This window comes from Bactrocera latifrons, unplaced genomic scaffold, assembly GCF_001853355.1.
Source record: "Bactrocera latifrons isolate USDA-ARS-PBARC rearing strain unplaced genomic scaffold, ASM185335v1 scaffold_682, whole genome shotgun sequence".
Classification (NCBI taxonomy): Eukaryota; Metazoa; Arthropoda; class Insecta; order Diptera; family Tephritidae; genus Bactrocera; species Bactrocera latifrons.
In genome coordinates, this window is record NW_017537359.1 from 2807 (window position 1) to 17371 (window position 14565).

General features: G+C 36.5%; 1 protein-coding gene across 1 annotated transcript; it reads right to left on the reverse strand.

The window, feature by feature from the left end:
• Positions 1-13439: 13439 nt before the first annotated feature.
• Positions 13440-14006, reverse strand: LOC108975701. The gene has a single exon (XM_018944396.1). The coding sequence runs from the start codon at positions 14004-14006 to the stop codon at positions 13440-13442; it is 567 nt and encodes a 188-aa protein (XP_018799941.1).
• Positions 14007-14565: the final 559 nt, after the last annotated feature.

Consider the following 14565-nt stretch of genomic DNA (forward strand, 5'->3'; position numbering starts at 1 on the left):
AAATGTTTTCAAAAACCAACTTTGGATCTCTTTAGGAGACGAAGATAGTTACCTATTTAAAATACCATTCCCTACATACCATAGACATGTAATAATTAAAAAAACATGTTCCTCAGAAAAAAATAGAAGCAATAATTAAACAATGCAAAATATGTCAAGAAAACAAATACGACCGTTATCCTAATAAACCACATTTACTTGAAACCCCTATTCCACAAGATCCTGGAGAAATAGTTTAAATTGATATATAGAGTACAGAGAAAAATCTTGTACTTACCGCAGTAGACAAATTTTCGAAATACGCCCAAGTTAGATTAATAGAATCAAAAAATCAATCCCTTGCGACAAATACTTTTTTCCTTCGGTGTACCGAAAAACCATAGTTATAGATAATTAAAAATCTTTAAACTCAGCCTCAATACAATTTATGGTCGAAGACCAACTTGGTATTAACATTTTCAAAACACCCAGATATAGACCCAAGATATAGAAAAGAAATTGTAAAAGAAGACAAATGCAGTGTCGTAATCACAGAAAAAGGACGAACAGTACACAAAACCAATATCAGGACCTAGCTACATATAATTCTTTATTTTAATTTCTCAGATTTTTCGTACATTTGGTGTACGCTGACTTTAGGATAATAGACTATACACACTCACAACTAGCCACATTTAGTACAGGACTAGTAAAAATTCAAAGAGGAACATTCCGACTGATACACAAAGTGGACATAGAGTAATACCAGAACGCACTAAACAATTTAATTAATTCAATTAGAACTAAAGGTAAAGAAAAAAACCCACTCCTTCCTATCCTCATTAATGAACTAAAACTGACACAGACATACTTAAATAGACTAAAACCAAAGAGATTTAGGAAATCAGTAAACGAATTAGGAACAGTCTGGAAATGGATTGCGGGAAATCCTGACCACGACTACTTAATAGTACTAGAAAATCATATTAATAATATAATTGAAAATAATAACGAACAAATAACAATCAATAAAGTAATTTTCGATAACTTTACACTAAATAATATTGAAGAATCTATCGAATTAGCAAATGTTAAACTTGCATCAAATGAAACTATGTAACTATACATTATTGGAATACCGTTATCTAATTAAGATCTTTGTGAATCAATTATGATAAAACCAATAAAAATAAAAAGGAATATAAAGAAGATTCCATTTGAAAATGTAATAGCGTGTAAGAATAATAAAATATTTGGTATAAGCAACAAATGTAAAGAATATAATTGTATAAAAATATGTAATAACAAAAATATTATAGACATAAGCAACACTAYCTGTGTCCCTCGTCTACTAAAGAGCAAACCGGTAGAATGCATTTTAATAAATAATCAACACATACCATCGGCAGAAAATATATCACCTGGCATTATATTACTAAACCAATATAACGGTACAGTAAAAATTGACAGCCAAATTATACATCTTTCCGGATCATATGCAGTAGAATACCATAATTCCACGGTGTGGATAGAAAACCAAACATACTCATTTAACGAAAAATWTACCAGCAAACCGTTAGCAGCAATTTTACAACCAAATAAACCATCGTTTCAAGAAAAAGAAATTTTAAGTTTGGAGATGATGAAGGAGCTTCATCTGAACAACACACATMATCTGGAAAAATTAAAAATAGCCCACACTGCAGCTTTAATTACCAATTTTTCGCTCATAATCATCTGCATGATGTGMATAATCGTAATTATCACCATTTTGAGTCTAAAAAATAAAGGCAAAGCAAGTATAACAGAGCTATCAAATTACCATGCAAACGTTAATCTGAACCATCATAGTGAAGTCAAAACACCTGAAATACCTACACTAGAAGGGTCAAAAACTCTGACAGATCAAATGCAGCAATAAAATGCAGATTAAAATGAAACTTACTTGAAGTTAAACTTTGAAATATTTCCTTTCGTTCTGCATCAAAAAAAAAAAATAGTTGATTCATTTCTTATTTAACCAAAGTTGTTTAAACAAGAGCAGCACTTTTTCCAAACAAAACTGGTTGTGYGTTTGTTCGCTGTCAACCGAATGAAACATTAGAAGTTATGTGGGAATCCCACCCCACCTCATTCGTGTTGAATTAGATCGTATTGTGAAAGAACTCGGTACGTACACATGTATGTAAGTACATAAGCATGAATCTCTCGCATCTGATGTTGCTGAACTCATTTAAAATTTTATTCAAATTGCATTCACAACATTTGTCACATTAGTAAACAGCTGATTCGAGTATTGGTTTGTGTATGTTCGAAAAGACGAAAATCCAATCAGATTCTGTGACACCATTTAAAATCAGAATTTGTTTTCACTTCTGACAGCTAAGCAATTCTGTCTTGGATTTCACAACACCCCTGACTATATGTACATTAAACTTTTTCAGTGAAATAAACCGCTCTGTTCACGTTCAATTATTAAAATACAGTTTTTTTTTATTCGGACCGCGATAAATTTGCTATCGATTCCAACGACTACACCCACAATAAGATTTTTTGTAATTTTTTTTTACGACAACTAATAGCTTATTTTCGAAACGATTTTAATCAATACAGCGTTTATCCTTATCCAATTAAATATCTTAAATACATTGTTGATTTAATATGAATATCTTAGGAGATATTATATCAGTAATTTTCTTATGTTTCTAAATGGTAAGTATTTACATATTTTTTACTTCGACACATATTACTAATATGGCAATTTGTGCATAGTTAATCATACAAATAGATCTGAGTAAATTTTGTACTGAAATTATAAAGTCATGTCTGGAAGACGTCGTCGTTCGGACATAGGTCGAAGTACAGTGAACGCCAGAAGACTACGTTCAGCAAGAGATGAAGAATCGTCAACGGAATGTGAGCTCGTCTTAGTCAGGTCTGAGATAGAGAGAGAATCTTCAGTAGAGCGTGAGGTTCGTCACAGCCGGGATCGAGATAGGCATACGATTCATAGAGCCAGAGGATCGTCAGTAGATAGAGCGTGAGGCCCGGTTCAGTCAGCTTAGGTATAGATATAGAGCTGAGAGAGAGAGAGAGAATCTTCAGTGGAGCGTGAGGCTCGCCGCACCCGAGATATGGATAGACATCGAATACAGAGAGCCAGAGAATCATCAGCACGAGTTACTATTTCATAGGTAAGTAAAGAAAATTCTGCCCTGAACTACGATCCTTTGAATTCTTACAAGGACGATCRTATAGTATCAATAGGTACTATGTCAGTAGTGTGTGAACATTGCTTGGCAGTGAAATTCAAGGACGAATCGAAAGGCATGTGTTGCTTACAAGGAAAAGTCAAATTAGAAGAATTCTCCCTCCACCTGAACCACTTCACTCTCTTCTTACGGGTGATCATCAGAAATCTAAACAATTCATGGGCAATATACGCCGTTATAATAATGCATTTCAAATGACCAGATGCACAAGCATCTACGCGGTGTTCAAGTGTTGCTCAGCCAATTGATAGAGATTTGATTAGATCTCTCGAAGATACGTTACAACTGCGATTGAGAGTTTCCGGCAGATACTCCTGACTTTAATGTCCTAATCCATGCAAATAAAGTTCCTGTTGGGGAACACAGAGGACGATACAATGCGCCCTCCACGAGCGAAGTAGCAGTGGTGATAGCCGAACAGCAATTTGACAAAAGAGATTTTCATTTTCTTCACGACATTGCATCAAAGGATATTGTAAGCTGTCATAAGATCTTTTAAACTCTGAAATTTTTTTCAAWTTATCATCTCGACTATATTGTATTGCATACAATATCCTTTGATGCAATGTCGTGAAGAAAATGGTTATGCCATTAATATTTCTCAAGTTGACCCACCTCTGCGTAAAACAGTGTCATGTATGAACTACTATTGCTTACTTATTGTGCCATTGTTCATTTTGCGCATTTTTTGATTTGATTTTCGTATACTTGGGAATCGATATTATCTTTTCTCGTTTTCGTAACCGATTCCAAATACATTTGTTGCCAACCATTATTGCTATTGGTCATTTTTTATACTTTACTGGTTTGGCCTTCGTATATTTAAGAAATCGATTTATATATTTTTTCGTTTTCGTTGATGATTCTTTATATATCTGTTGCCAACTGATATAAGGCAAAATGAGCAAGCCAAAGCCAACTCTCGCAAACCTGTCTCCAAGTAAGGAGTTGACGGACTTAAAGTCGTTAAGACGTCAAAGAACGGTTGCGAAAAGTAGTATTTTGCGCAYTAAAACGGGCCTTTTCAAAAAAACTATGTCTTTAGATCCAATCGAATTGGAATGTCGTCTCGATATATTAAATTAGTGAAAAATTAATGAAATGCCAGTTAAAGATTGAAGAAATTGATGAAGACGACATGGAATTTAACCATTTGGTTAATTGTCTCTCTGGAGAGGCTTGGGAACAGTTAAATCGTTTCAGATGTCAGATGAAAATTACCCGAAAGCGTTGGCAAGTCTCAAAAAAGTTTATGATAATAAATGTTTGATATTTTTCAACACAATATCTAAACTTTTTGAGCTGCCAACCATCCCAAAGCCATCCGCGCCTTCATTGCGATCAATGATTGATGAAGTGTCTGCTGTTTATGACTTTTTGCTATCTCTGGGCGATGAGAAGCAAATAACAAACGGCATTATTATACACATTGAAATGATAAAGGTTGACCYTGCCACCCGATCCAAATGGGAAGAACAGCTGGACTATGACAAGCTGCCTCTGTGGAAGGAAAGTGAAGCCACCCTAAATCGAAGACTCCAGCAGTTATCAGCGGAAGGAGCATCACATTTAAGGACGAAAACCATACCAACAGTCAGTACGAATCATGGGAAGCAGCAACAAATGGATAGGACCAAATCGGCGCTAGTTGCTGCAAACACAAGGCAGCCTAGTTGCCAACAGTGCAACTCGAGGGTCACCATTTAACTGCCTGCTCTAATTTCAAGGCTCTTCCGGTGCAACAGAGATTCGAGTTCGTCAAATCGGTACCCTTATGCATAAATTGCTTGCGTAAGGGGCATACTGTATCCAAGTGCAGAGCGGATCGATGTCGTGTATGCAATCGATCGCATCACACGTTGTTGCACCAGTATCCAGTGTCCTTCCCCGTTGCATCTCATCCGTAACCATCTACCACACATGCCATGCATACAGCGAGTATGCCGGATCGAGTAATGTTGGCAACAGCAGTAATTTCAATGAGGACCAGCTGTACCTGCCTGCGAGAGCGTTGCTGGACTCAATCTCCCAGGCCAACTTCATGACGGAGAGCTTGGCACAAAAGTTGCGAATTCGACGTCAGCACAAAACATTAAGTGTAATAGGAATTGGCAATYCCAATATGAACGTGATGTCAAAACTAAGCGCGTTTGTTAAGTCGCGGTTAAATAATTATGAATTTTCGGCGGAATTCCGGGTAATGCGATGCATTTCGGCAAATCATTCAGACTATAACAGCAATGTTAGTGGCTGGAAAATTCAGCACAATATTGAATTGGCGGACCCAGAATTCGCAAATCTAAAAAAGTGGATATCGTTTTGTGCACTGAAACATTTTTTGATCTTTTAGCAGTTGGTCAAATTAAAAATGGTCCTAACCAACCAACTCTTCAGAAAACCCTTTTAGGATGGATTGTATCTGGCAAATACGCCAGTAACATAAGTTCTCCACCCAGAGTACATAGCACATTATGCCAAGCTGAAGAAGACTTTACGTCAATAGATTCAGATTCAAATGGCATTAAATTCACACAAGAGCAACAAGAGTGTGAAAACTTTTTCGTAAATACAACTCAAGTATTGCCTTCAGGACTGTTTSAAGTGAAACTGCCTTTTAAAGCTCACCGTAAGTTACTTGGTCACTCCTATGACACCGCAGTTCGGCGGTTTCAGGCCCTGGAGAGGAGGACATTAAAAGATCCGGAACTTCGTAAAATATATCAGGACTGTATGAATGAATATATAGCATTCCGTCACATGAGCCCAACGAACAATAACATCACGATTGAGCCACACTACTTCATTCCGCATCAATGTGTTTTAAGGCCCGAGAGCACAACAACCAAATTATGTGTTGTCTTTGATGCTTCGAGTCGATCTCCAACTCAAATAGCGTTGAATGAACTTTTAATGGTAGGTCCAACCATCCAAGAAGGATTACAATCAACTCTTCTTCGTTTCCGCTTACATAAGTATGCACTAACAGCGGACATTACCAAAATGTACCGTCAAATAATTATGCATGAAGAAGTCAGAAATTGTCAACTTATTGTGTGGAGAGAGCATCCTTCAGAGCAAATACAAATTTTTCGTCTTAACGCCGTAACATACGGCACTGCGCCTGCTCCATGCCAATACAATGAAATATCCACTCGGTTCATTGGCCATCTAAAGAAAGAGAGTTTTGAGTCTCTAGATCTTTTGAAAAGTGAGGTAATTAAAATATTAAACGCGGCCGAATTCATCTTAACCAGATGGTTTTCGAACCACCGTAAATTTTTCGGCAGTAATTGCACTGAAAAGTTTCAATGACAAAAATTCCACTAAAACGTTAGGAATTTATTGGTTGCCGAAAGAGGATTTGTTTCGATTTTTCCTAGATGACAATTTTAATGATTTGTGAGCCACTTAACGAAACAAATTATCAGTTTCTGCTCGCCTTTTTGATCCTCTTGGATCCAAAAGCTTTGGATCCAAAAACTAGACTGTGATAAGTCGATTCCATTGCTCCTTGACACCAGCTGGCAGAACTTTAAAGCCAGCCTAATACAGCTTTCATCGATGAGCATTCCTCGTTACGTAAACGTTGAATCGAGTGCCATCTGCCAAAGACATGGCTTCTCCGACGCCTCAATAAGGGCGCACGGATGCTGTATATACATACGAAGCCAATCTGTTAGTGGTATTAAATGTATGCTGCTTACTGGAAAGTCTAGAGTTGCTCTGCTGAAGACCAAATCTCTTCCGCGCCTTGAGCTCTCGGCGGCACATCTTCTTTCGAAATTATGGTCAAGAGTAGCGCCTATGATGAATGAGCATTTCGAAAAAACTACATTTTGGACAGACTCTGAAATAGTTTTGCATTGGATTAAAACACATCCATCCTCACTACAAACCTTCGTCGCAAACAGAGTGTCCGAAATCCAAGAGTTGACTGACAAAGTACATTGGCGACATGTGCCAACGAAACAAAGTACCACCTCTCCCATACGATGCCAAATTTCCGCTTTTATTAAATAAAAGTGGGCACTTCGTTATAACGTATTTACGGTTCCTGAATATTCGAAATCACCATGCTTGGGCTAAAGCGTTCTTTGCGCTTCTTCGAAAACGCGTCTGGCTAACTAATGTTGTCGCTAAAACTTATATTGCAGTTTTCGTTTGCTTTACTTCCAAAGCAGTACATTTAGAATTAGTTTCAGACCTGTCAACTAATTCACTTATTTTCGCACTAAAAAGGTTCATTGGTCGCCTAGGAATGCCCCAGAAGATGTTCAGCGACAACGCTACCAACTTCGTTGGCGCCGATCGCAAGCTGCGCGAGCTGAAGGAGGTGTTTCTGGCCCAGGGAACGGAACTGATGGGATTCGCCGCAGACGAAGGGTTCAGCCTCATCTTTATACCAGCGCGTGCGCCGCACTTCGGCGGATTATGGGAGGTCGCGGTGAAGTCCGCCAAACATCGGGCACAATTAAGCGCCCCATACACAAATTAGCCTTACTTCCAATGGACGTTGAAGGAAAATGATCCTGTCAAGGTGGCCGGTGTTACGCCAAGCGACATCTTTATAAATTTAAAACTAAACTTAAGAAAATTAAATATTAAATTATTATAATGAATGATGAAATTGCATTTATAAATATTGAATTGTACAAAATAATATACTTACTTTAATAATACATTTATATTATCTTCCTTTATTACTTACCTTAATTCATCTATTACAATATTTAACGAAAGATAATTACTTACCCCTTTTGTTATATATACTTATATTACCTCTAGATTAAGCCGTTAGTTTAAGATTTAGGCTAAGCGATTGCATAAAATTAAATAAAACTCTCTCTTGTATTTTGAATGTGAAACGGTACGCACGCATTTTAATTTGTCGGGTAAACTTAACTTTTTTCGAGGCAGGCAGTTGGTGACTTTTTAATTTCTAATCGCGCATCCCAGTTATAGTTACTTTTTCGTATCTCAAAAACGCTTGAGATTTTTCAACATACATATAGTTATGTGTGAATGTAAACAAATATGACAGACCATACGCATAATGCTTTTAAATTTGTCTACATTCAACATATGTATGTACACCAGCGAAGCGCTGTACCCAGCCCGCGGGCAGCCGACTTAATTGCTCTCTCACAGATTCGCTCACACGTATTAGTCAGCCGCTCTCTATATATTGTGGAAAATTAATGTGCATTTGAAAAACACTTGATAAACGACTGTAGACTGATACGCATGTAATTTGTATGTGCGCGCTGATTAACAATTTTACTATGTTTAATATTGAGTGGGAAAACAAGTTTTTGTTTTMCGAAATTAATTTAGATAAGTTGGTTCAAACCCATGAAAATATTGATTTTTAGTTTTTTGATACAGCCGTTTAGGTGAAAACTTCAACATAAATTCAATATTTAAATAAATATTTTTGGAATTTTAATTTCTTTTTGACACGTGAATTGTCTTTTTTTTTGTAATTGAGAAAAAATTAATAAGGAATTTCATTAATTTCACAATTTTGTAAAAGTTGTCGAATCACTTTCAAATTTTTTTTACGTTAATTTATACTAAAGTTTTGTATTTTTTTTTAGGTGTAGCAGCAAGCTCTCTCATACTGCAACACAAGCACACAGTTTGGTAGTGTGATGTACACTCAATGCTTCATGAGAAATCTTCGTTCACACGGACAGCCAATGGYGAAGCTCACATTTTGTCAAAGAGTCAATGTGKTCACAACATTGTATTGTTGGTAGAAAATCTGAACTGTGCGAAAAAACATAAACGAACGGCCGCCGATTGTCTCCGCTTCCCTTGCCGCTGTACAGCTTCGCAAACAAAGTATCGTATATATGTTTGTGTGAGAGCTTGTACACATATCGACGCAAATTTTTGCAAGCCGCGTAAAAATATTTTGCACATTCCTTGATTAATACAGTCAATCCCGGCTATGTGCAACAATCTAGGATACAGATTTTTGTGGTTTCTAAAAAAAAAAAAAATATAATATGGCACATAAGCGAGTGCGGATATTTAAGCGAGTGGTATTTAAAACAATAATTTCTATGTATTTCAACAAACAAACAGTGAGATGCTGCAAGATATGGGCAGTTAAGAGGGATGATTTTCATTCAAGTGGAGTACTACTTAACCAGGATTCACTGTACACATAAATCAGAGGAATATTGAATATTTTATTTGGCACATTTCTTGACTTGAAAATCGACAAATAAACTATGTTGTCAATTTTATTATAATATATTTTAATACTTATATTTGCGGGGTTGTCACTTTTTCCTTCTCATACATTTCAGAAATATATTCAATTTATGATTTTTAGCTTTTGCCATCGTCGCAAAAAGACGCTTGTAGGCAAAGGCAAAGAGTTTGCCTCTTGAAAGTACGCTTACGTTCATGAATGAAAATGTTGTTGTTGTGAGTTTTTCGACAAATTTCGGCTTGTGACGCTGCTGATGACACTTGAAACGATTCTTGTTGTTGTAGGACAATATTTGTAATTTTTGCGGGTGACTTATCTACAGGTGAAGGCATTTAAGTATGTATGTTGTGTATGGATTATTTTTGTGTGGGAATATCATACGCACATTTACACGTGTACGCATACAAGTATGTATGATGCTATTTCAAACGATTGTTATTTTTGTAAAGCAATGTTTGTAGTTTTTGGAGGTTGTATGTTACATGTGTACGCATATGCATAMAAGTATGTAGGTTTGTGTATGCGTCTGCAATGTCATATGCACATATTTATGTATACATATGAGCAGCGCGGACTTGCTATTACTGATAAGTGATAATATGATTTGAAATCGCGAAAGCGTACATAAGTTTTGATTGATAAAATATACGATTTATGTACATTTATCACTATTGTAATATATTTAATTTATTTAATATATTATTATAGTTTGTTATATACATATCTATCATTCATTCAATACTTCATTATGCACATAAGTATGAATATTAGAGTGGGAAAATGTTTTTCTTGACAAAACGGTTATCAAAATCGTAAACTACGATGAATTCTAAGAAAATTTGCCCAAGAAACTATGGGTCTAAAATCAAACTGGAGCTTCCGGTTTTTAGCGAGAAAATTTCGTATATTGTATTTTGTAAAAACATCCAATTTCTATTCCACTGTCGATTGTTTGCTTGTTTTGTAGCTATCGAAGCTAATATGCTCAAATTTGGTGTGTGCTGTTATATTTAAGCAGAAAAATCGACAGTACAGAAATTTTTTATAGGGGGCGTGGCACTGCCCACTTACGAGTTCATATGTATATCTCTGGAACCTCCCCACCGATTTCATTCAAATTTGGTATACATATTACACAATGCCTACTGGACTACTATCTGGAAAATGATCGAAATCGGATAATATGGTTATTACCCACCCCGCATATAAAGGTAACTATAGAACGAATACAATTTCGCGGAAGATTAAAGCTATTAAAGTTTGAAATTTTATTTATTATTATTTTAATTTGTATGGATGGATAGGTAACATATACACATACCGATCACAGCGGCCAACGACTATACCATGCTGAATACATCGCTTCTGGTCCGATCACCGAAGCTTTTTAAAACCCTATCTAAATACTATTATTTTATAAATATCTAATTTATTTTTAAGGGTCACAACGTTTTATTTCTTAAAATTACAAAGCCCATGAGCTTTTACATTTCTTGTGTATTGATGATTTAATGGAAAGTTTCATAAAAAACTTTTTTAACATTAATCTAAACATCAAAATTAGATCGTTATCTATACAGTTTCTAAAGCTCTTGGAATTTCCTTTCGAAAAAATCCAGACATAACCGCTTTTGTTAGTTTCTTAAAAGATTCAATAACATTTTTGAATGTTTTAAATTTGTGTAGAGCAATTTCTCAAAATTGCAAGTATATAGACATCTTAAGATAAATTTGATATGCATCACAAAAAGAACGGTCACTGTACGGTCACTGCTTGATGTTTTCGGCTCCAGTAGTTGTTACTATTTTCCATTTCATTTATTGAAAAAAAAAAAAACAAAATGTAAAGTTTCTCGCTAAAAACTGGAAGCTCCATTTTGATTTTAGACCCATGGTTTCTTGGGCAAATTTTCTTAGAATTCATCGTAGTTTACGATTTTGATAACCGCTTGGTGCATTTTTTTGCTCCATACAAATTGACCCACTCTAATACATATATCAAATGAAATAAATAATTAACAATGACTACGAATATTGCTTTGAAAAAGTAATTTAATTCAAATGTATTCCATTGCATCCGTATTCATAAATATGCACAAAACGAATTCTTTTGAGTACATATGTATGTTTGCATATAAACGTATAAAAATATAAGCAAAAGAGCGAACATACGTCTGTTAGAGCAATAACGACTGTCCCGTAAACAATTGACCCTCCGTTTTTAATTAATAACAAGAAAACCAAAGAATTTTTTCAAAGTCTTGTTTTATTTCTTATTAATGAGTACTATAGAGATTACAAATTATAAATAACATTTAACAAATTTTTATTTTCTGTAAAAATGTCTTACTTTTTTCTTAAGACCCTTCATTATGTTTTGTACAGTGTTTTCATCGATAGTACCGTACGACTTTCGATACTTATTTCTAAAATCTTGTAAATTTTTTGCAGTACCTTTACTCTTCCGGATATTCGATTTCATTAGAGCCCAATATCTCTCAATAGGTCGAAGCTCTGGGCTATTAGGTGGATTCGTTTTTCTTGGAACAATATTGACATTATTGCTTTCATACCACTCCATGGTAGCTGTAGAATAGTGAGAGGTTGCTAAATCAGGCCAGAACATTACAGTACCCTCATGTTCGCTAATATAAATTTTTGAATTGATGGTGCCCTGTGTTATAAAAAAACTGCTTCTCAAACCGCAAGTACATATCACTTGCCAAACCATATACTGCTTGGCAAATTTGGTAATTTTCTTTTCCTTAAATTTTCTCTGTACTTGCCCCTTCTTCATACAGGTATAATATTCATGCACCGGTAACTGTTTGAAATCTGCCTTAACGTAAGTTTCTTCGTCCATCACGCAACAGTAAAATTTTGTTAGGTATCCTTCATACAAATTTCGAGGTCGTTTTTGAGCAACCAATTGCTTTTCATCGGAACAATCTGGCACTCTTTGAACTCTATATGTCTTTAGCTTACTATCACTCTTTATCCTTTGTACAGTACTTTTAGAGGTACCTGCTTTAACAGCAACATCTCGTACTGAAGTTTTGGGATTCTGCTTAAAAACTTCCTTCACTCTTTTTGCCAAATTTCCTTCTGCACCTGCTTTTCTACCTGAACCTTTTTCGTATAGTAAGTACACCCTTTTTGTAATTCGAAACAACCCTTTTAACAGTACTTTCCGATGCTCCAGTTTTTTTTAGCAATAACTGAATATTTTAATTCTGGATTTTCCAGGTAAGTGGACAAAACCAAATCCCGCACTTTTTCTTGATTGCTAGACGTCTTAATAGTTTGAAGTGTTGACACCAAATGTTAGACATTTTGTTAATCGTCAGATTATAGAGAAAAAAAAAAAACAAGTCCCCATTGAGACTAATGCCATAAACAGTTACGTCACAATCTTAAGGAATAAAAGGGTCAATTTTTTACGGGACAGTCCATATATAGTGTTGAGCRTAATTTTTATTTCACCCTCAGCTCTGTTCAAACGAAAATGTTGAAGTTTCTCCCACCGAGCTGGCAGTGGTGAAACTGGCTCATCTCGACCGAGTTAGCCAAAACTATTTTTACGATCTCCGCGCCGTGAACCTTCTCTATGATAGACGTTCTCTGATAAAAGTTTACGGGAAATTCGCACAATAGTGGGTGTACAAAAATTTTATTGAAATCAATTAGAAAAAGTACGTCTGGATCGTATAACCGTCTATCATGAAAGAGACCGCTTCTTTATTCAATAACTCCTTAAATATACATTTAACGGATTGTAGCATCACGCCACATGAGACATATGCACATACTTACATGTATGTCTATAGATTACATATTTAAATTCACTAAGTTAGAGCGAAACTACTGAATACACGGCTAAAGGCTTGTGTACTCCAATCATATGGATCATTCAGCAATCAGCTGACTGGTATTGGTTTGTGTCCTTACTATTTATACGCAAGACTTCATTCTACACAACTTAAATATTGAACATTCAGTAATTCTTCCGTAGGACCTGTTAGGCGGCATATCTTCTGCACCGGTCGCTGACACCGCTGCTTAATAGGAAGGCCATTTGATGATGTCTGGTTGGTATTGTACTCTATGGTCACGGTACGCACCAGGCCATCACTGCCCTGGTGAACGTCAATCACCCGWCCCATACGCCAAATCGATGGTGGCAAATTTTCACCACGTATAAGAACTACATCTCTACGCTGAACATTGGGTTCCGATCTAGTCCATTTGTTCCGTGTCTGAAGAGTATTTAGATATTCAGATTGCCAGCGGTGCCAAAAATGCTCCAACATTTTCTGGAGGCGTTGCCAATATCGAAGACGATTTTCTGGAGCTTCAGGCAATGGAAGATCTGGACGACAATTGAGTGGTCGTCCGATCAGAAAGACACCCGGTGTTAGAGCTACCCCTTCTGGATCATCGTCGAGAGCTATCAGTGGTCTTGAATTTAGACACGCCTCGATGCGAACCAGGAGAGTAGGCAATTCAGTGTAACGCATCGGCTGACTGCTCATGACCCTCAACAGATGCTTTTTAGCTGAATGAACTGCTGCCTCTCATAGGCCACCGTGATGAGAGGCGGAAGGTGTTATGAACTTCCAACATGTACCTTCAGCTGCCAGATACTGTTAAGCATGTGATGCCATCCAAGCGTTTATATCTTCCTGCATTTGACGATGTGAATGAACGTCTAGCCACAATCCGCATCAAAGCGAGGTTCTTCAACATATCGCTGATTGGCGCCCACGCCCCGACGGAAAAGAAGGACGATGTGACCAAAGATGCCTTTTATGAGTGCTTGGAAAGCACTTATCTTTGCCCAGGGTGGGCAAAGAATGTATCTTTGGCACTACGGTCGGTAAATTCAGCCTCCACGAGGAAACATATCCAAATGGGTTGAGGCTTATCGACTTCGCCGGGGCCCGAAACATGGTTATCTGTAGTACTAGATTCCAGCATAAGAAGACAGAGCTAACTGGCTGTCTCCGGATCGAAAAACCACCAACCAGATCGATCATGTTGTGATAGACGGAAGACACGTCTCCAGTGTTTTAGATGTGCGTGCACTGCGAG